Raw genomic sequence first — 22777 nt, forward strand, 5'->3', positions numbered from 1 at the left:
GGTGGTTCTAGATAGAAAATAAACTGCCACCTGAGGAGCACATAAAGAACAGTACGTATGCGAGGAACCTATACTTCACTTTTTAATTTCAGAATTGCTCTTACATACGTGGATGGTGTGAATATCTTAAGAAGCACATCAACAAACTGGAAAGGGTGCAAAGACTTGCTACTAAATGCCTCCTGGAACTGAAAGACAAGAGCTATGAGGGGTAGGTTAGAGGCATTAAATATGCCAAAGATAGAAGGAAAAGAGACGATGTGATCACTACATTCAAAATAGCAACGGGAATCTACAAAATTGATACAGAAGAAATTTTGAGACCTGGAACTTTAAAAATAAGAGGATACTAGCTAAAATACAATTTAAATAAGATTTAAGCTTACTAAAATATAACAGTTCAATCAAACACGAGATATTCTTAAGACATTTAAAGTACAGTACTTTAAACCTTTTAAACACATTAATAAGAAATGCCCAAGAAAAATTTCAGATACAAGAAGTTGGTTTCCAAATACAGGAAGGTATCAAAAGATAGATAATATTTTTACTTAAGAAATATAAAATTACAGACAGATTACTCACTAATTTCCTGCAATACGTATTCCACTACGAGAGTTAACCCGAGATCACGAATGAGTGCATGGAAGATTCCAAAGAGAAATATTACACCTTACCTGTCCTGGTGTTTCAACCTGTGAATGAGGCCAACAACTAGGGCTTCTAGAGAGACTGAAGGGGCCAAACACACAAGCAGCATGCCCATTCTGCCCCACCTCAACTTGTCGAGCCCAACCCCCACTGCTTATAGCACACCCCTTCCCTAGAAACCGTTTCCTAGTTACGGATGTGCAAATATATTCATTACCGAGGTGCTGCATCTCAGGGGTGAGATAGGGGGAGTAATAGGCTCTCTGAGTGGGTTTGCTAGATACGGGAGTGTGCTTCTGTGCAAGATTGTCTATTTTTGGTTTGGGAGTCAGATGGGAACAGCTGGTGGGGTACAATGGAGGAGCACGACTTACTGCAGGTGCTTGCAGTTTCTCTTCATCTTGGGCCTTATCACTAGATGAGGCCAATTCCTCCTTCTCTACTTGATCCTGCAATGCCCCACTTGAGTCTCCATCAGTCGGTTTCTCCTCATTATCCTGGATCGTGTCTGTGTCGGCGGCTGAACCTCCAGAATCCTGCTTGATCGAGGATGCTGCAGATATCTCTGGGATAGTCGAAAGTTGAGAATCTGAAGAGTGCTCTCCAACATCATTGACCGATTCTTCAGCTACAGGTGAGAGTGATGTACTTTTCTCATGATTATCAGGAGTATTCTGAAATACAAGTCTTTAGTAAGTACAGTAACAGTGATTGTTCAGCTTCCTTATTCAGGCTGCGGAAGCAAAAATTAAAATATGAGCCACTTTACAACAGGAGGCAATTTTAATACTTTGGTGTTCAATGATACTAATATGCATCACTTATCTCAAAATACATAATTATACATAATATGACCATGTAAGTCTAGGTCACTAGTCTCACGAAGCTCCCTCACATACTGCTACATCTACCCGAGGCCACCTCTACACGGGGGCCACCTCTACACGAGGCTACCGCTTACAGAAAATCACTTTTCTGGGGGGAGCCCCGTCGGCTCCCCGGAGCTATCCCAGGCTGATATGCTAATGTCAGACTTTGGCATCAGTCATGTGTATGGAGTTCTTAGGCCAACCGGGGACCACGGCCAGAACCGGGCCCCCTCAGAGAGGCAAGGGGAGCAATGGCCTATAAAAGCCCCTGTGTGGTTGGAAGCATTCTATGTCTGCCATCGACCGGAACAGGCACCCAGAAAGGTAAGCGCCTCAAAACAAACCCCTATTCTGGTTAAAATTGCTACCAAAAGCTGAACTAGTGGATAGAACTCCCCAACAGAAAACAAGCAAACTAGTGTGACGTCACACGCCGCCGCGCCGCTGTCTGCACAGCTCCCCCCCCCCCCTCCCCGGGAAGGGGAAGGGGGAGCCCCAGACCCTCCACGCCGGCTACCCACACCTCAGTTCTTGAGGCTGATGCTATAGGCGAAGGTCATGTGCTCTAGCTCCGGAGTCGCTACAGCACTGTGCTTTGCGTGTGGTGTTTGTTTTTGTGGGTGCGAGAGCCAGGAGTTATCTTCAGTACTCGGGCTGCATGTGCCTAGGGCTGCCTTCACTAGGTGCCCTGTAAGTACTGCCCTTGGGGCTTGGGGCCACCTTCCACAGGCTCCTCGGGGTCTGCCTCTGCTGGTCCGTTTTACCATTTTCGGTTTTTCGGCCGCCTGTTGGGCTCTTGGGTGTTCTGTTCTTCCTTGTTACTGGCAGGTAAGAGGCAGTTTGCACTGGTAGGGGCGCAGGGTGCTGCACAGCTTTTATTCCCGACATAGCGGCTGGCTCTGTTCCTTGGGGTTCGCTGTCCTCTTGCGAGGTTTTGTTTTTCTGTTTGTTTTTGCCTGGTGGGGGGTTCTGTCGTATTATTCCATTGGTTTTTGCCCTTCCACTGTTCTCCTTGGTGGCGCCCCCTGCTAGGTCCCTGTGAGTGTACACGTCCCTGGGGCACTGATATAGAAGTTCGCTTGGTAGTTTTGGGCGCCAGTTAGCAGCGCACTGCCTGGGACTACCTGAGTGCGAGTCCTCTTAAAGTAAACGCTCAGGACCCTGGGAATCCCCTAGGGGGCGCGTGGGTCCGATGGATGTGACCCCGGAGTCCCCGCTCGCTGTGTACGAGTTTGAGGGTTGCTCGGTCCCCTTGTCTCAAGGTGACCTTCATTGTTTTTGCCTCTGCTACACTGCCTGTTGGGTCAATGATACTTTCGACCCTGAGTCCTGTGTATGTTGCTGCTTGCTTGTGACTCAATTTACCCAATCCTCTGATGATTCTCTTCGGGTACAGGCGGCGCGTGCACTGCAGTCTAGGTTTCGTACGTTGCAAAGCGCTCGGTTGGTTGCTCGCCCGGATGCCCCGAGCTGCCCCGCTTTGCTCTTCGAGACCCGGACTTGGGGGTGGGGGTTGCTTCGATCCTGGTTCAGTCCACACCTCCTCGTCCTTCCCCTTCTGTTCGTTCTGGTGCCCCCCCCCCTGCTTCCGGCCCTGAAGCGTCTGAGGGTTTCGGGGTCGGAGCAGGGGTTACTTGATCTCGAGACTCGGGCAGCTTCGGGGGTGCCCCTTCCAGGGGGGGGGGCGGCAGAGGCATTCGAGTCTTGTCTCCCGGCCGAAGCTTCTGGGTCTGACCAGTGGGCCCCCCTTCCTCCAGCTTTTCCGGCTGTTCCGTCCTTGTCTTGTGGGGTCGGGGCTTGGGGAAAGGACTCGGCCTCGGGTCCTGTGGTGAAGGACCTCGAGGCTGGGGAGGGGCTGACTTGGGGGCCTTGGGCCCCGCTGGACCCCGCCTAGGTTTTTCTTCCCTCTGAGCGGGGCTTATTGTTACAAGGAGTGGGGTTTTCTTTTCCCCCCTCTGCGTACAAGTTGGATTTGGTGTCGGCCCCTCCCCGGGTTCGGTTCCGTGTTCCCCCGGGTACGTCGGTTCCGTCTTTCCGGAAGTTTTTGGCTTATTGCTTCCAACCTGGTGTGGTGCGGGCGGCCTTTGCAGCTTACCTCCTGTGTGACCCGGATTATGCCTCGGAGATGGATCCGTCTGAGTTCAGGTTTGGGACTTCGTTCCCTTTCTGGCTCCATTACGAGGTTCCGGAGTCTTCCTGGCTAGCGGACTGCCCCTTGTTTGTTCTGGATTTCTGGCATTCCTTCTGTCGTTCCAGCACGCTGGAGTGGCTGGAAGCTTCCACGGTGCTTCAGGTTTTCCTGGGGGGCGATCTTGAGTACCTGAATGAGTGCTTGTTTGCCCCTGCCCTTCCCCGCGATGTGGGCGTTATTCAGCTCCATGTGCAGGTTCCCACCCTTTCGGCGGCGCTCATTGCGGAGGACTTGCGCGCCCGGGGCCTTTTGGCTTCGGCCTTGCGGTTCTTTTCCCTCCTGGAGCTGTCCTCGGATTGGCTCGTGGAGGATGTGAGGTCGCTTGGGTCCTTCCCGGGGTCCGGCACCTTGTCCTCGCTTGCGCGTTCGTCGGCTGCCTTGTTGAAGCTGTTCACGCCGATTTTGCGGGATGCATCTTTCCCCGTTTTATGCTTCCCGTCTCGGCAGGCGGTGCTGGGTTCCTCCGTGGAATCTGCTTGGGCTCTGGCTCTTAGGCATTCTTCACCTTTTTGTCCTCTTCTGTTTGAGTAGGCCGTGGCGCAGTTTATTCAGGCTGCGTCGGCGGCTTGTCGTCCGATGTCGGACTTGTTGGTTTTCCAGGGGTCCCGGGGTGGGTCCTCCCGGAAAGGTCGTGCCAGGCCTCGGGGTTCCTCTCGTCGTGGTAGGGCTCTGGTGTCAGGTTCGGGTTCGGCTCCTACTCAGGACCCTCCCTCGTCTGGTCGGCGCAGGGTTCGCTCTGTGCGGGGTTCTGGGTCTCTTAAGGGTCGCCGGCCCTTTCGCGGTTTGCCCCATTGACAGGGCGATGGGGGCGGCTTGCGCTGTTCGCCCGCGCCTGGTCCCATGATTTGTGGGCCTTTCGGGTCGTGTCTCGCAGCCTGCGGTGGCGTTGGGTGGCCCCTTCCCCCTTGGGGGGGGGTCGGGGCTGGCAGGGCAGGTTTCTTTCCCTGTGCTGTCGAGTCATCTTGGAGTGGGTATGCTTGGACATCGTCGAAACGACATCGTCCCGCAGATGGGTTTCCCGTCTGTTTCCGGTTCCGAAACGGGACTGTGCGGACCTGCGGTTCATTCTTGACTTGTCCCGTCTGAACCCCTGGGTTCATTGTCCCTCCTTTCGGATGACTACGCTGTCTCAGGTTCGGCTCCTCTTGGAGCGGGGCGCTTGGATGGTGTCCCTGGACCTCCGAGACGCTTATTGGCATGTCCAGATTCATCCGGGGTTCAGGGAATGGCTCGGTTTTGTTGTGGGGCGTCTGAGTTACCGCTTTCGTTGTCTCCCGTTCGGGTTGAACCTGGCACCTTGCGTGTTCATGCGCCTTACACGGGTTGTGGTGGCTCGTTTGCGTCTCCTAGGTGTTCGGGTGTTGGCCTACCTCGACGACTGGGTGGTTTGGGCTCCCAGCTGGTCAGCTTGCTTGCTAGCCAGGGATTTGGTTCTTTCCCAGCTCGCCGGGTTCGGGTTCTTAGTGAACTGGAGGAAGTCCCATCTGGTTCCCTCTCAGGTTCGGACTTGGCTGGGTCTCGTTTGGGACTCTCAAACCGCCTCTTTGTCTCTCCCTCCTGAGTCTCTCCTGTGGCTGCGGTCCCGCCTTCGTCTGTTTCTGGAGGGCCCTCGGGTTACCCGGCGGTTGCTCGAGGGGCTGTGCGAGAGCCTGAACTTTGCGATGGTGGTCTACCCGCCGGGTCGGGTTTGGCTTCATCGGCTGTTCTGGTTCCTTCGGGGTCCCCCCTTCCGCCTCTCTCACGATCGCAGAGTTCAACCCCCGGGGCCTTGCGTCGGTTGCTGTGTCACCGGCTTCCTCTTCGGGTTTTTCGGGGTTTAGTGCCTTGGCGCCTACCCGAGCTCTCGCTCGATGTGTACACGGATGCGTTGTCTCTCGGCTGGGGTTTTGTGACCAGTGCTCACCAGGCCGGCCAGGGGGGTTGGGATCTGTCCTTCTGTCGAGCTCACAGCACGGTGCGGGAGTTCGCGGCAGTGTGGTTCGCTCTCGGGAGGATTTGGGTGGCCCGCGGATCGACGATTCGGCTCCATTCGGACTGCTCTCCGGTGGTTCATTGCCTGAACCTCGGGGGTTCGATGCGGTCCTTGTCTCTTTGGGGTTGGGCGCTTCGGGTGACTCGTCTGCTGAGTTCTCGGGGTTTGGCTCTCCTGGCGGTTCACGTACAGGTAGTGTCCAACGTCTTGGCCGACGCCCTGTCTCGCTTCGTTCCCCTCTCCACGGAGTGGACATTCGACGACGAGTCCTTCCATTGGCTTTGCCAGACATTCGGGCACCCCGAGGTGGATCTCTTCGCGTCGGCGTGGTCGCGGTGTCTTCGCATGTATGCGGCGCCCTTCCCCGATCGTGAGGCTGTCGGGGTCGATGCCTTTCGGCTAGACTGGTAGAGGTGGGGGTTCCAGTACCTCTTTTCCCCAGTTCGGCTGTTGCTCCAGGTCCTGACTCGCTTAGAGACTTACCAGGGGAGAGTTGTCCTTCTGGCCCCTTGGTGGCTGGCCCAGCCTTGGTTTCAGGCGCTGGTTGCTCGGTGTCCAAACCTGAGGGTTTTCCCGCGGCTCCACCTCTTTCAGCAGATCGGGCCGGTACGTCACGTGGCTGGTTCGATCTTCTCCTCGAGTCTTCACATATAGGTTTTTTGACTCGAGTTTATCATCATCTCTTTGGTGATCAGGTGGCCTCCTTGTTGGTGTCCCACCTGAGGGCTTCTTCTCGGCGGCAGTATGAAGTTTCCTGGCAGTTCTTCTGTTTCTTTTTGCGTCTTCGTCGTGTTAGTTCCTTGTTAGTTCGGGTGGTTTTGTCCTTCCTCTCGTGGTTGTTTCAGGACCGTCATCATATGTCTAACACTGTCGCCTCGTATCGTGCGGCGCTGGCAGAGCCGCTTCAGCTTGCCTTCGGTATCGATGTTACGTCTGCGCCGTTTCGCAAGCTGTCTCGTGCATTGTTTCACCTCCGGCCTGCTCATGCGTCGCCTGAGCCGTCCTGGTCTTTGGACAGAGTGCTCGCTTTCCTTTCGTCACCTCGTTTCGTTGTGGCCCCATCGGTCCGGGATTGTTTTTCCAAGGCACTTTTCTTGTTGGCTTTGGCCTCTGGGGGTCGGGTAGGGGAGCTTCATGCTCTCCTCCGGCACAGGGGTTTCTGCTCTTTTGGTCGTGGTGATTGATTTGTTCGCTTGCAGCCGTCTCCTTCTTTTCTAGCGAAGAATGAGACTGCTGCGTTCCGGAGGGGTCCGTGGGTGGTTGATGCTTGGTTGGTCAGGCTGGGGGTGCATCATGTTTTGTGTCCGGTTGCGGCGCTTCACCGTTATTTGCACGCCCCGGCTTCTGTGTCCGGGGACGCGCTGTGGGTTGATCTGGTTTCCCTTCTTCCCTGTTCGCGGGTTCGGGTCTCCCAGGTCGTCCGCAGGGTTATTAAGTCCAGCCAGCCTGCGGTCTATCCCCGTGCCCATGACATTCGTGAGTTCGCGGCTCTTGCTGCCGTCTTTGGGAATATGTCTTGGTCTGATATTCGTGCGCAGGGGTTTTGGCGGTCGAACAGGGCCCTGGCTGCTCGTTACCTTGTGAATGTCCCTGGGTCCCGTCGGGCCTGTGTTGCTTTGGGTCGGCAGTTGCAGCCAGTTGTCTTGGCTTCGAGTTGAGGAGTGAGCGACGACCGCCTCCCGGGTAAGTCCCACTTTTTCTGTCTGTGGGTAGTTAGCTTCGGGGAGCCGCCGGGGCTCCCCCCAGAAAACCAACGTTGAATGTAATGAAACGCCATTTTCTGGGCGAGTCCCGGAGGCTCCCCAGCATCCCTCCCTCCCTCCGGTCGGCGTTTTTTTTGCGTTTTTGACATCCAGCCTCAAGAACCGAGGTGTGGGTAGCCGGCGTGGATGGTCTGGGGCTCCCCCTTCCCCCTCCCAGGGAGGGGGGAGCTGCGCAGACAGCGGCGCGGCGGCGTGTGACGTGGCCTAAGAACTCCATACACATGACTGATGCCAAAGTCTGACATTAGCATATCAGCCTGGGATAGCTCCGGGGAGCCTCCGGGACTCGCCCAGAAAATGGCGTTTCATTACATTCAACGCTGTTTTTTTGTTTTTACATTTATTTTTAAATTTTTAAACTCTTTTTGAGCAGTGTGTATGAATTTCTTATCTCGGAACCATCCAGAGATCACATGATAATAATCGTTTATATTTAGGCAAAAGAACATGCATACAATACAAACACGAACTCAGAAGTCTTTGAAAGAAAAAGTGACAACATGCCCATGCACTCTGCCTTTGGTCCTGACTTGTAGAATTCAATATTCATAAAGTACCAGTAGTGCGAGCGCTCAGTGTAACATGGAGAGTGTCTGGATACAGAGGAGTTACCAGCAGCACTTAAATGAGCAGATATAGCTCCTCTGCACAAGGTAGTAAAGCTTTAACAAAAAACCAGCGTTGAATGTAATGAAACGCCATTTTCTGGGCGAGACCCGGAGGCTCCCCGGAGCTTTACCGGCTGATATGCTAATGTCAGACTTTGGCATCAGTCATGTGTATGGAGTTCTAGGGCCTACCGGGGACCACGAGCCAGAACCTGGCCCCCTCAGAGAGGCAAGGGGAGCAATGGCCTATAGAAACCCCCGTGTGGTTGGAAGCATTCTATGTCTGCCATCGACCGGTCAAGCATCCAGAAAGGTAAGCATTCCAAAACAAACCCCTATTCTGGTGAAAATTGCTACCTAAGCCGAACTAGTGGATAGAACTCTTCAACAGAAAACAAGGAAACTAGTATGACGTCATACGTCACCGCGCCGCTGTCTGCGCAGCTCCCCCCTCCCCGGGAGGGGGAAGGGGGAGCCCCAGACCTCCCACGCCGGCTATCCACCCATCAGTTCTGAGGCTGGATGTCAAAACACGCGAAATACGCCGACCGGAGGGAGGGAGGGTTGCCGGGGAGCCTCCGGGTCTCACCCAGAAAATGGCGTTTCATTACATTCAACGCTGGTTTTCTGGGGGGAGCCCCGTCGACTCCCCGGAGCTAACTACCCACAGAGGAAGGTCAAAGGGACAGAACCGGGAGGCGGACACCACGCACCCCCCACGGAACCGAGACAACCGGCAGCAAACGCCAACCCAAGGCGCCACAGCCCCGAAAATCCTGGGAACAACACGAGAACCACGAGCAGCAAGGCCCCTGCACGAACAGCAAAAATCCATGCCCGAAAGACTGCAAGGCCACGTCGCCCAGACGGCAGCGAGAGCAGCAAAGCCACGAACGCCACAGGCATGAGGGAAGAACACAGGCAGCTTAGCCGCAAGAACATGGCTGACCACCCGGGACACTATCACCCGCGAACCGGGAAGAACAGAACCGGATCAACGCAAAACGCGCTCCGGACCCAAACGCCGTGGCACGCAAACAACATCAGAGGGCCGCCACTGAACACATAAACGACACACCCCCGGCCCGACCAACGAAGCACCAACAAACCCTGGACCCCTCCAGAATGCAGCAGCCCCACCCCGCGCCAGAAAAGATGGAGACTGCTGCCATCAAACAACCAAAACGCTAAAACCGAAGGAGCAAGAAAACTCAGCGACTCGACCCCCAGAGACAAAGGCCCAAAGGAAAAAGCCGACGAAAAAACACACCGGAACCGAAGGGGCACTACCAACCGAGGAGAAGACATAGCACGCTGACCAGAGACCAGGATGGTGCAAGCGGCGCACGAACAGGCCGGAGGTGAAACGACGCACAAGACAGCTGACTAACGGTGCAGAAGCAACATCAAGATCGAAAGCAAGCTGAAGCGGCTCCGCCTGCGCCGCACGAAAAGAGGCGACAGTATGTGGCAAGACGACGGCCCCCAACCCCCACTAGAAAACCAAGCCGAGAGTAAACCAAGCGAACAAGAATAACCACCTAAGAAGGGACACGAAAAGGAAGGACCGCCAAAATACCCCATACTGCCGCCAAGAGAAGCACGCAGGTGGGACACCTACCACGAAGCCACCCAACCACCAACCGGAGGCGAGACCATGAGGCAGAACATAAGCAGCCCCGACAAGGCCCCCCCGAGCCCAGGAAAAGGCGGAGCCGTGAGAAGATCTCAGGCGCGACCACCGAAACCCAGGCGGCACGAACAACTGCAATAGACCGAGACAAAGAAGCACATCACAGGACACAGGCTGACCAATGCCTAAGAACACACTCAGAACACCCCTGCTGCAGAGGAGGCAGGAAGAAAGAGCAGAAGCACAAAAAACCCAGAAGAACAACCAGGGGTGGACAATCAGGCAGGGACAAAAACCCCACGCAATCCCCAGGCACAAAACGGCAGCAAAGTGCCACTCCACAACCGGACACAGGAACAAGGACACGCCACCGTGAAACACGGTACCAATGCACACGTGCAGCAGCAGCAACAGGCACCACTGCAACATGCAACATGTAAATAGCAACTCCCCTCTGCAAAGGCAGAGAACGGAGCAGGCAGACCCCAGACAGGGCCAACGGAGACACGACAAAAACCTTGCAGGCCCAGAAACCTGCACCAGGCGACCAACGGCGGAGAAACCCCGCTCGATACCTGCTGGATGAGGTACTGGGAGCTCTTTTACACCTGAAGCCCGGCCCAAGGTCAGGCCAGACCGGCCAGAGGATGGCCCACCAGGCAGCTGCTAGGAGCAGTCCACCGGCCCACATACCCCCACAACCAGGACGGGCCGGAACTGCCATACGAAAACAGGCCAGTGCGCCCTGGAAGTCCACGGACGAACCAGCAAGAAGGCTTATGCTCGCAAGTAGGTCGTGTAACAAGCACAGACCACTGATGGTAATACAGTGTTCCCCAAAAGTGCCAACAGCACCACTGCACTCCACTGGTACTATCCCGCAAGTTCTACCAGATAGGCGGGACCCCAAGAGCCAGAGCTCAAATCCTGCAAGCACAGCCAGGAGCCTTACCAGGTGAGTACAGAACCAACCCTACAACCCCCACACCTCACAACATTAAAAAAGGAGGGTCCCCTGAATGACTCCAGCATGGGTTGGACATGCACATGAGGGGGACAGGAAGGGGTGATAAAGGGACAGTCACTGGTGTGCGAACGGTCTCAGTCGTACAAAAATATACCTAAATAAAGACAGGTATATAAACACCGCCGCATCCAGCGCCCGGCCAAAAGACGCCAGACCGCAGAAACTCACCTGGCGAATGGTGGCACGAACTTGACACGACTCAACCGTGCCCAGAAGAACTTGGGAGCACCGCCAGGTGAAGACGCCAGAGCCGGACTCTGCCGGACCCGCAGGAGAACAGGGAGAGGCGAAGGAGGCGGTCCACACCCATGACACAGGGAAAACCGCGGTGTCCTCCCCACAACTGGGAACCAGGACACCCCCTGCGCGAAGGGGCACATACCGCAGCCAGGGAGAAGAACGAGAGGCGAAGCACTGTAGCAAAAAAGGGTGCAAAACCCCAGCACTGAAACACCGCCCAGACCAAAACAAACTCCACGGCGCATGCGCATAACACGCTGGCCGAACCGCACACCCTCCCTGCGGGAAGGCGCCAGCCAGGACTACTGCACGAGAAAAGGAGCCAAAAGAGGAAGCAGGAACAATAAAACCGGCCAAAGAAGCAAAGAGCCCAAAAAGGAACCCAACCGGGCGACAAGTAGCCCAACCGGGCGACAAGTAGCCCAACCGGGCGACAAGTAGCCCAACAGGGCGACAAGTACGAGGAGCCGACAGACGTTCCAATAATGCGGGAAGTAGCGTAAAACCTTCCCGTACCCTCGAGAACACAGAAGCCAACACTAGTCCCGAAGGCACACGAAGGCGCAGGCGCACCCGAGATCAGAAGTCACGCAGAACCCCATCGAACGGGGAAACATGACAAAAACACCATCCCAAAAAGGGGGGGGAGGAAACATCCACCCACAGGACGGAACCAACCGACTCAAAGGCCAAGGAACCGAGCCCGGGGAGGGGCCGACGTCGAACAGCACGTACGGCGAGTGGGGAGGAAAGACCCCACGGGGTCTAACGGGGCCAAGGCCCCCCCAAGTCAGCCCCTCCCCAGCCCCGGGAACCTACACGACAGGCCCCGGGGCCGAGCCGTTCACCCAAAGCCCCGGCCGTACCAGAAAACCGGGGCAGCCGTGAAAACACTAAGGAAGGGAGCCCACTGGCAGACTCATACAACACGGCTGGAGGAACAGGCCCAAATGCCCCCGTCACTACCCCGGAAGGGGAATTCCCCGAGACTGCCCGAGTCTCAACACCACCAAAAACCCCGCCCCGAACCTACAGACGGTAAGGAACCGGATGCAGGCAGGAAGGGTGAACCAGGGGAAAGACAAGGGGGCGTGGATGGAACCGAAGCAACCAACACCCCCAAGTCCCAAAACGAACTACAACGGGGCAGCCCCGGGGCTCCCGGGGAGGAAACCACGAGAACGTTGCCACCACCAAGGCTCAAGAGCAACGCCCCTGCTGCCCGCACCCGCTTTGTTAGCACAACTGGGTAACCGAGCCACAACGAGCAACCAAGCTCGCCGGACTCCGGGTCGAAGGTGTCACCGACCCCATAGGCAGCAGACGGAGGCAAAACAGAGAGTCACCCAGAGACAAAAGGTGAAAGCAACCCTCAAACTCGCTGGAAGCGAGGGGGGGACTCTGGGGTCACATCCATCGGACCCGCGCGCCCCCCAGGGGTTTCCCAGGGTCCCGAGCGTTTACTTTAAGAGGACTCGCGCTCAGGTAATCCCAGGCAGGGTACTGCTAACCGGCACCCAAAGCTACCAAACAACTTTCTAAGAGCTGAACCCCCGGGACGTGTACACTCACGGGGACCTAGCAGGGGTACCACCAGAAAATACTCAGAACACAAGGGACACAAGGGCAAGAACGAAGGCAGACCCCCCCCACCAGGTAGATAAACAAAAAGAAAAAGAAAACCCCGCAAGAGGACAGCGTACCCAAGCGGAACAGAGCCGGCCGCTATGATTGGTAAAGACAAGCTGCACAGTACCCCGCGCCCCACCAGTGCAAACACTGCCCCTTACTCTAAGGCGAACAAGGGAGACAGAACACCCGAGCACACAAAGAGCGGCCGAAAACCAAGCAGTAAACGGCCAAGCAGGGGCAGGACCCAAGGAACTTGTGGAAGGTGGCCCCAAGCCCCAAGGGCAGTACTTACAAGGCACCTAGGGAAGGGATCCCTAGGCGCATGCAGCCCGAGTACTGAAGAATCACTCCCGGCTCATGCACCACCTAGAAAACAGACACCACACTCTAGGTACAGTGCTGAAACAACCACTGGAGCCGGAGCACATAACCATTGCCTATAGCATCAGCCGAAGAACTGATGGGTGGATAGCCGGCGTGGGAGGTCTGGGGCTCCCCCTTCCCCCTCCCGGGGAGGGGGAAGCTGCGCAGACAGCGGCGCGGTGACGTATGACGTCATACTAGTTTCCTTGTTTTCTGTTGAGTTCTATCCACTAGTTCGGCTTAGGTAGCAATTTTCACCAGAATAGGGGTTTGTTTTGGAATGCTTACCTTTCTGGATGCTTGACCCGGTCGATGGCAGACATAGAATGCTTCCAACCACACGGGGGTTTCTATAGGCCATTGCTCCCCTTGCCTCTCTGAGGGGGCCAGGTTCTGGCTCGTGGTCCCCGGTAGGCCCTAGAACTCCATACACATGACTGATGCCAAAGTCTGACATTAGCATATCAGCCGGTAAAGCTCCGGGGAGCCGACGGGGCTCCCCCCAGAAAAACTATGCACTAACATCAATAAGTTGCACTAACATCACACATAATAAAAGTTTTTGATAGTGTGACTAGGAATCAAATTTCAAGTTTTATGGAAAATAATGAACTTCACAACCCAGAAAAACATGGATCTAGAGCGGGAAGATCCTGTTTGTCACAGTTATTCAACCACTATAAGATAAGAAAATTCACTTTTGTAAACAGAGTGGTAGACGGTTGGAACAAGTTAGGTGAGAAGGTGGTGGAGGCCAAGACCGTCAGTAATTTCAAAGCATTATATGACAGAGTGCTGGGGAGACGGGACACCACGAGCGTAGCTCTCATCCTGTAACTACACTTAGGTAATTACTATGACAAAATCACAAAAGCTTTAGAGGGAAAGGAAAATGCAAATGTTATACAGAGCATCACTTGGTTTCCGAACTTTAGTTATCCGAAACTTCCAGTTTCCCGATTGGGGTTGGGGAGTCGTGCTACCTGAACAAAGTTCAGGTAGGAAGGGGTCTGCCAAGCGTCGCGCCGGCCTGTGGTGGTGGGTGGGAGATGGTCCAGTTTGCCCACTGTGACTTTACAGATTCACGGCCTATTATTCCTATTATTTTGAATTGTCATAAGGCTGGAATGTTCATTCTGTGCTTTTGTTTTACATATCTGCACAATCAAGAAACATCTGTGCACCATGTCGGCTCCAAATGCACACACTGCGTCAGTGATGGCTGACGGTGGGTGGATGGATGGGGGAGCTTAGGTGGGAGGCAGTGTGAGTGAGAGGGGGAGAATCAGTCAGAAAAGAAGGGAGGGAGAGATGCTAGGAGGGAGGGGGAGGTAGGCAGAGATGCTAGGAGGGAGGGGGAGGTAGGGAGAGATGCTAAGAGGTAGGCAGGAGGGGAGGGAAGTAATGAGAATTAGGGAGGTAGGGAAAGGAAGGCAGGCAGGCAAAGAGGGGTAGTCACGCGGTTGATCCGCATGACCTTTAAGAGAGAGTATGGGATGTAGGGGGGGGAGGGGCGGTTTGTCGGTGGTGGGGGAGAGACCGGCTCACTCCCGAAGATAAGCCTAACACACTCGACCCGTTAGCATGATAGCAGGGAGGGAGGCAGGCAGGATAGCAGGCTGACTGGCAGGCAGGATGTTCAGGCAGGCAGGCAGGCAGGATGTTCAGGCAGGCAGGATGTTCAGGCAGGCAGGCAGGCAGGATGTTCAGGCAGGCAGGATGTTCAGGCAGGATGTTCAGGCTGGCTGGCAGGCAGGCTGGGCAGGGCAGGGCAGGGCAGGGCAGGGCTGGGCTGGGCTGGGCAGGGCAGGGCAGGGCAGGGAAGGGCAGGGCAGGGCAGGGCAGGGCTGGCTGGGCTGGCTGGCTGGCAGGCTGGCTGTTCCTGTATGCTGGCAGGATGTTCCTACAGGCTGGCAGGATGTTCCTGCAGGCTGGCAGGATGTTCCTGCAGGCTGGCAGGATGTTCCTGCAGGCTGGCAGGATGTTCCTGCAGGCTGGCAGGATGTTCCTGCAGGCTGGCAGGATGTTCCTGCAGGCTGGCAAGATGTTCCTGCAGGCTGGCAGGATGTTCCTGCAGGCTGGCAAGATGTTCCTGCAGGCTGGCAGGATGTTCCTGCAGGCTGGCAGGATGTTCCTGCAGGCTGGCAGGATGTTCCTGCAGGCTGGCAGGATGTTCCTGCAGGCTGGCAGGATGTTCCTGCAGGCTGGCAGGATGTTCCTGCAGGCTGGCAGGAAACATCCAGAGGATGTTTGCCAGACGTCTTAATAATCAACTAGGATCAATTAGGGAATTTTATAAAGCGGATCAGGACTTCACTTATTGGCGAGTACAAACAAAATACGGTCGCATTTACGCTATGAACCTGTCAATTTTCCCCCCTAGAGTTTTTCTTTATTTTTTTCATAAAAATTTCTTTTTACATTTCTAGTTTATTTTTTCCCTCTATTTCTCGTTTACGAACTTACATGTTAACCGACGGGTCTTGTCCCCAAGGGCTTCGGAAACCAAGTGGTGCTCTGTATACACAGACTTTGCAAAGGCATTCAACAAATGTGACAATGAAATGATAGCCTATGAAATGAGATCAATAGGAATAACAGGTAAAGTGGGGAGTTGGATTTTCAAAAGTTTCAGTCAAACAAAATGTTTGGTAGGAAATACTAACAGGAATCTACCAAATTGACAGAGGAATTCCAAAAACCAGCAACTTCAAGAACAAGAGGGCACAGATTCAAGCTAAGGAAATATAGATGCCAAAAAAAATATTAGAAAGTTTTCTTTATTATATTAGAAAGAATTTATTATATTTTATTATATTTTTTTTATTATATTTTATTATATATTTTTATTATATTTTATTATATTATTATATTTCTTTTAATATTAGAAAGATCAATAGGAATAACAGGTAAAGTGGGGAGTTGGATTTTCAAGTTTCAGTCAAACAGAATGTAGAGAGTGAGGTCAATCCAATAAGATCAAGCCCAAGTGCAGTGAAAAGTTCTGTACCCTAGGGCACACTCCATGCGCCACTGCTATTTATCATTCTTATCTCGGATAAAGACAAAAAGACTAGTCACAGCTTCGTGTCATCCTTTGCAGATGATAAAATAATCAGCATGAAAATTGCCTCTGTAGAAGACACTGAAAAATTGCAGGCAAATACAGTATTAATAAAGTCTTCGACTGAGAAACTGAAAATAACATGTTTAACGGTGATAAGTTCCAGGTATAGTAGATCCACGGGCAGCAAACGTCCCTCTTTGCAAATTTTCAAAGTTACGAACTCAATTTCTTTGGAAAATTTGAATCAGGTTACGACCTTTGCCTCGCCTTGTGACTTTTGTTGATATACATGTGGGTGGACTGAGCACATAGTCCCTGGTGGCACAGGCAACCGCACTTCAGTTTATCAGTACCTCCCGCTTAGTGATGATCGTGCTTGAATTCTTTGTAAAGAATTTCATTTTATTCTGCTTTTTTTGGTTTTTGAACATAAAAGTACAGTAGTTATTACATATGACACCATGGGTCCCAAGAAAGTCGGTGGCAAGGTTCACCCTAAGAAAACACACGTGAGGATGACCACAGAGATCATTCATAAACATGAAGATGGTGTGTGGGTTGTTGATCTAGCTAGGCAGTACAACAAATCTGTGTCAACGATATTCACCGTACTTGCTAAGAAGAAGATATTATGAGTGTTACAGTGGCAAAAGATGTATCAACAATCACGAAACAAAGAACACAAACACTTGAGGATGTTGAAAAGTTATTATTAATTTGGATAAACAACAAGCAGTTAGCAGATGATAGCATTTCAGAAGCCATCATTTATGGAAAAGCAAGACCATTGCATGAAGATCTTATAAAGAAAACCCCTGGAACGAGTGATGCAGATACGAAAAATTTTAAGGCAAGCAGGGGATGGTTTGAGAAATTTAGAAAAAGAAGTGGCATTCATAGTGTTGAGAGGTATGGGGAAGCTGCCAGCTCAGACAAACCAGCGGCTGAAAGATTTGTTGGCGAATTTAAAGATTTTGTAGAGAGTGAGGGATAACTACCAACACAAGTGTTTAATTGTGACAAGACAGAGCTATTCTGGAAAAGATTGCCAAAGAGGACGTACATTACCTAGGAGGAGAAGTCACTGCTCGAACATAAGCCTATGAAAGACAGGCTAACTCTTTTACTGTGTTGTAATGTGAGTGGTGATTTGAAAATTAAACCCTTGCCTGTGTATCATTTGGAAAATCCAAGGTTTATCAAAAAAATATAATGTGCAAAAAGCAAAATGTGTGTGATGAGGAGGGCCAATAGTAAGGCATGGGTGACTAGGCTATTTTTTTACCGAGTGGGATGAATGAAGTGGTTTGCCCTTCCATCAAAAAATATCTGCAGGAGAACAGTTTGCCACTCAAGGCCCTGCTTTTCCTTGGCAATGCTCCTGCTCATCCTCCAGGCTTGGAAGATTCACTGTTTAACAAATTTAGTTTTGTTACAGTAAAGTTCCTTCCTCCTAACATCACTCCTCTACTTCAGCCTATGAACCAGAAAATCATTTCCAATTTAAAAAAACTTTATGAGAGGGCACATGGGGGAACTGCGTCAAACCATGGTTTGTGTCTCAGAGAAACTGCAGGAACCGTTGGAAAATCGGGATGATTTCCCTGTTGAAATTCTTTTAACCATGTCGTAGCTCAGTCGATTAAGGCAGCATCTGGGATCCTCTCGGACGTAGGTTCGAACCCTCGTCACAGCCCTTGTGGATTTGTTTCATATCTCAGGAATTCCTCGCTATCAATTTTATCGATTCCCATTACTATCTTGTACTTAGTGACCATACCACCTCTTTTTCCCTTCTATTTTCCAGTTTTGGCATATTTAATGCCTCCTACCTCTCCCCGTAGCTCTTGTCCTTCAGTTCTGGAAGCCACTTAGGGGGCATATTACGGAAAAATGCGATAAATGAAAACTGGGTCGAATTCAGTCAAACTTTTTTGACCAGTTGTATATAAAATTTGGTTCAACTGGCTCAAGTCTCAGCATCGTAGCGTAAAGAGGAAGGGAGAAAAAATATATTGAATCATGTGTCAAAAATGTTCCAAAATGGTCAAAAATTATCATCAAACAAGTGTCAACTGAAATCATGTTAATGACTAAGCATATATATTGCATTAATGACAATAGCATATAATAAAGTATTTTAATATTTAGTTTTATGAAAAAAAAAAAAAAAAAAAAAAAAAAATTTACTCTCTCAAATTTTTTTCTCATTTTTTATCAGCCGATTTGCATGAAACTTATACACCTTACAGATTGTAAGTCTATCCGTAAGGGTGCAAATTTTGGAGGAAATTGGTTAAAGTCAACTAACTTTGACTACTTGTATTAGTAAAACTAAAAATATTTTGAATAATCCTTTCTATACAAATCCTTTACTATATGCTAATGTAATAGATGAGTGTCTAAGAAATGATTTCATTTGAAAATTGTGGTTGTAGAGTTTTATACAAAATGTGTAAAATTCGTTGGAAAAAAAAATCCCTCCCTTTCTATTTAGGGTGTGATACTGAAACATAGAACAGTTTTAGCCCTTCTTCTTACATACAACTAGTAAACAAACCAGCGTTGAATGTAATGAAACGCCATTTTCTGGGTGAGTCCTGGAGGCTCCTCAGAGCTATCCATGGCTGATATGGATACCTAACTATTTTGCATCAGTTGATGTGGGTGGAGTTCTAGGCCTACCAGGGACCACGAGCCAGAACCTGGCCCCCCTCACAGAGGCACGGGGAGCACTGGCACATAGAAATGCACATGTGATTTAGAACATTCTATATCTGCCATCGACCGGGACAGGCACCCAGAAAGTTAAGCACCACAAAACAAACCCTTATTCTGGTTAACAACGAAAATCGACAAACGAGTGGACAGAACTCCCCAAGAAAAACGAACAAACAAGCATGATGTCACACGCACAGCACCGCATGTCTGTGCAGCTCCCCCCTCACCGGGAGGGGGAAGAGGAAGTCTTACACCCCCGAGCCAGCGATCCCCGCCCCAGTTCTGTGGCTGGATATAAAAATCGCGAAAAAATGCCAACTGGAGGGCGGGAGGGCGCTAGGGTGCCTCTGGGACTCGCCCCAGAAAATGGCGTTTCATTACATTCAACGCTGGTTTTCTGGGGGAGCCCCTACGGCTCCCCGGAGCTACTTCCCCAAAGACTACTTAATAAAACAAGGGGACCTACCCGGGAGGCAGTTGGTGCTCCACTCCTCAACTCTAAGACGAGACAACAGGCTGCATCCGCTGACCTAAAGCAACACAGACCCGACCAGGCCCAGCAACGTACACAAGGGAGCGTGCAACCAGGACCCTGTCCGACCGCCAAAAACCCCGTGCCCAAATGTCAGCCCAAAAATAACGCCGAAGACGGCAGCAAGAGCAGCAAACTTACGAACGTCATGGGCACGGGGAGAGACTGCAGGCTGGCCAGATTTAATAACCCCGCGGACTACCTGTGAGACCCGAACCCGCGAACAGGGAAGAAGGGAAACGGATCAACCCAAAGCGCGTCCCTGGACACAGAAGCAGTGGAGCGCAGATAACGGCGGAGGGCCGCAACCGGACACAACACAAGGTGAACCCCCAGCCTGACAACCCAAGCAACAACCAAAGGAGCAAAAAACCACTGCGCCTGAGAAGAGCACGAAGCCCCGTCACATGACCCCCAGAGGCCAATGCCAACAGAAAAAAAAAGAGCCTCAGCAAAGCAATCCTGAGCCGAAAGGGCCACAACAAACCGAGGAGAAGAAAGATAGGAGAACACTATCCAAAGACCAGGACGGCTCTGGCGGTGCAGGAGCAGGCCGGAGGTGAAACAACGCACAAGACCGCCTGCAAAACGGTGCAGAAGGAACATCAATACCGAAAGCTAGCAGCAGCGGCTCCTGCCAGCGCCGTAAGATATGAGGCGACAATATTAGGCAGCAGATGACAGGCCTGGAACGACCAAGAGAGAAAGGACAACACCACCCGAACCAAAAGCGAGGAATGACGAAGGGCCAAAAAGAACCGGAAGGACCGCCAGGAAACGTCACACTGCCGCCGAGACAAATCTGCGGGCGAGAAACCAACAAAGAAGCCTTCCGCTCACCATAGGGAAGGTGAGAAACATGAGTCAAAAACACCAAACGCGAAGACTCGCGGAGAAGAGCAAACCATTCTCGCACCGGACCGGCCCGAATTCCAGAAAGAGGCGGAGCTGCAGAAAACCTCCGGGTGCAGACACCATGCAAGCAGCGCCGGAAACCACAGCTGGGCCAGCCACCACGGGGCCAAGAGGACCACATGACCTTGGGAAGCCTCCAAGCGAGCCAGGACCAGGAATAACAGCCGAACCAGGGGAAAGAGGTACAGGAACCCCCACCTCGACCAGTCCCGCCGAAAGGCGTCGAACCCGACAGCCTCGCAGGCGGGGAAGGGCGCCACGGAAAACGGAAGACTCCTCGACCACGCCTGACGCGAAGAGGTCCACCTCCAAGTGCCCGAACGTCTGGCAGAACCAACGGAAGGAGAGCCAAACCCCGAGAACTCAGCAGACGAGTCACCCGAAGCAACCAACCCCAAAGAGCTAAGGACCGCATCGAATCCCCTCGGTTCAGGCAAGGAACCACCGGGGAACAGTCTGAATGGAGCCGGAACGTCAATCCCCGGGTGACCCGAACCCACTGAAGCGCAAACCACACCGCCGCAAACACCCGCACCGTGCTGTGGACCCGACGAAAGGACGGACCACACCGCCCCTGGCCAGCCTGGAGAGCACTGGTCACAAAGCCGCAGCCTAGCGATGACGCATACGGGAACACATCAAGCGAGGGCTCGGGCAGGCGCCAAGGCACCGAACCCCGAAAACCCGTAGATGAAGCTGGCGACACAGCAGCCGACTCAAAGCCCCTGGGGTCGAACCCAGCGATCGCGAGAGAGGCGGAAGGGACGTCCCCGAAGGAACCAGAACAGCCGACGAAGCCAAACCCAACCCAGCGAGTAGAACAACATCGCAAAATTCAGGCTCCTGCACAAACCCTCGAGCAACCGCCGGGTGCCCTAGGAGCCCCCCCCAGAAACAGACAGGCAAGACCGCAGCTGAAGGAGAGACTCCGGAGGAAGAGACAAGGAAGCGGTCCGAGAGTCCCACACAAGACCCAGCCAGGACCGAACCTGGGAGGGAACCAACGGGACTTCCGCCAGTTCACCCAGGAACCCGAAGAGCTCGAAAACACCAATCCCTGGCGAGCAGACACGCGGACCGACCAGGAGCCCAAACCAGCCAGTCGCTAAGGAAAGCCAACACCCGAACACGTAACAAATGCAAACGGGCCACCACAACCCATGTAAGGCGTGTGAACATGCGAGGTGCCAGATACAACCCGAAGGGGAGACAACAAAAGCGGTAGCACTGATGCCCCACAACAAAACAGTAGCAACGCCTCCCACAGGACCGGCACAAAGAGCTTCAACATGGCAGACGACGCCCAAGCAGCAGATACCAAGGTGCCAGACCCAGGAACGTACCCAAGCGCCTCTACACCCTCCGCAAGCCAATCCGAAGACAGCTCCAGGAGAGAAAAGAAACGCAGGACCAAAGCCAAAAAGCCACGATAGTGCAATTCCTCTGCCACAAGTGCAACCGATAGAGAAGGAACCCGCACAAGGAGCCGCATCGCACCAACATCCCGCAGAAGAGCAGGAGCATAAAGCCACTCATTAAGATGCGCAAAGTGGCCCCCGAGGAAAGCCTGGACCACCGTCAACACCTCGCACCACTCAAACGTGCGGGTTCGACAGAATGAGTCCCAAGCATCCAGCGAAAACAAGGGGTAGTCTGCAAGCCAGGACGAACCCGGAACCTCACAACACACCCAGTAAGGACATGATGATCCAACCTGAACGAAGAAAGAACCATTACGGAGGCAAACTCCGGGTCATGCAGGAGGTAAGCCGCAAAGGCCGACCGCACCGCAGGCGGAGACATGCAGGTAGCCGAAAACCTCCGGAAGACGGAACCGAAGAAACCACAGGGACACGGAACCGAACCCAGGGAGGAGCAGAACCCAAGTCCAAATTGTACACAGACGGGGGAAAAGAAAACCCCACTCCTTGCAACAGTAAGCCCCGCTCAGAAGGACGGAAATCCAGGCGGGGTCCAATGGAGCCCAAGGCCCCCAAGGTAGCTCCTCCCCAACCCCAGGAGCCTCTACACCAGGCCCCGGGGCCGAGTCGACCTCCAAAGCCCCGGCTTCACAAGAAAAAGCCGGGGCAGCCGAAAGAGCTGGAAGAGAAGGGGCCCACTGGTCAGATCCCGGAGCATCGGCCGGAGGAACAGACTCGAATGCCTCCGCAGCCACCCCTGACAGGGCAACCCCCAAAACTGCCCAAGTCTCAGAAACCTCTAAAACCCTGCCCGACCCAAAAGCCCTCAGACGCTTAGGGGCCGGAAGCAGGAGGGGGGACCAAATTAACCACCGAAGGGGGAAAACAAGAGGGCATGGCCGGAACCAAGGCCGAAGCAACCAAAATCCTCAAGTCTGGGTCCCTAAACCAAGCGGGGCAGCCTCGGGGCGTCAGGGGAAGCGATAACCCGAGTGCGTTGCAACTATCTACCCTGCAACGAGCGAGCTGCCTGCACCCACGGTAAGTCATCAGCAGACTGGGTAAAATGAGCCACGAACAAGCAACACAGCTCGCAGGACTCAGGGTCGAATGTGTCACCGACCCAACAGGTAGCATGACAACGGCAAAATATGAGTCACCCTGAGACAAGG

General features: G+C 53.1%; 1 protein-coding gene across 7 annotated transcripts in view; it reads right to left on the reverse strand.

Annotated features, from left to right (window-relative positions):
- LOC123771277 (transmembrane protein 245) overlaps nucleotides 1-22777 on the reverse strand; it is a 449452-nt gene that overhangs the window by 367351 nt on the left and 59324 nt on the right. For all 7 annotated transcript variants that reach the window (XM_069305159.1, XM_069305161.1, XM_045763753.2 and 4 more), the window contains exon 8: nucleotides 1026-1325. In XM_069305159.1, coding sequence (XP_069161260.1) covers nucleotides 1026-1325 — 300 coding nt within the window. The remainder of the gene's footprint in view (nucleotides 1-1025; nucleotides 1326-22777) is intronic.

This window comes from Procambarus clarkii, chromosome 54, assembly GCF_040958095.1.
Source record: "Procambarus clarkii isolate CNS0578487 chromosome 54, FALCON_Pclarkii_2.0, whole genome shotgun sequence".
Classification (NCBI taxonomy): Eukaryota; Metazoa; Arthropoda; class Malacostraca; order Decapoda; family Cambaridae; genus Procambarus; species Procambarus clarkii.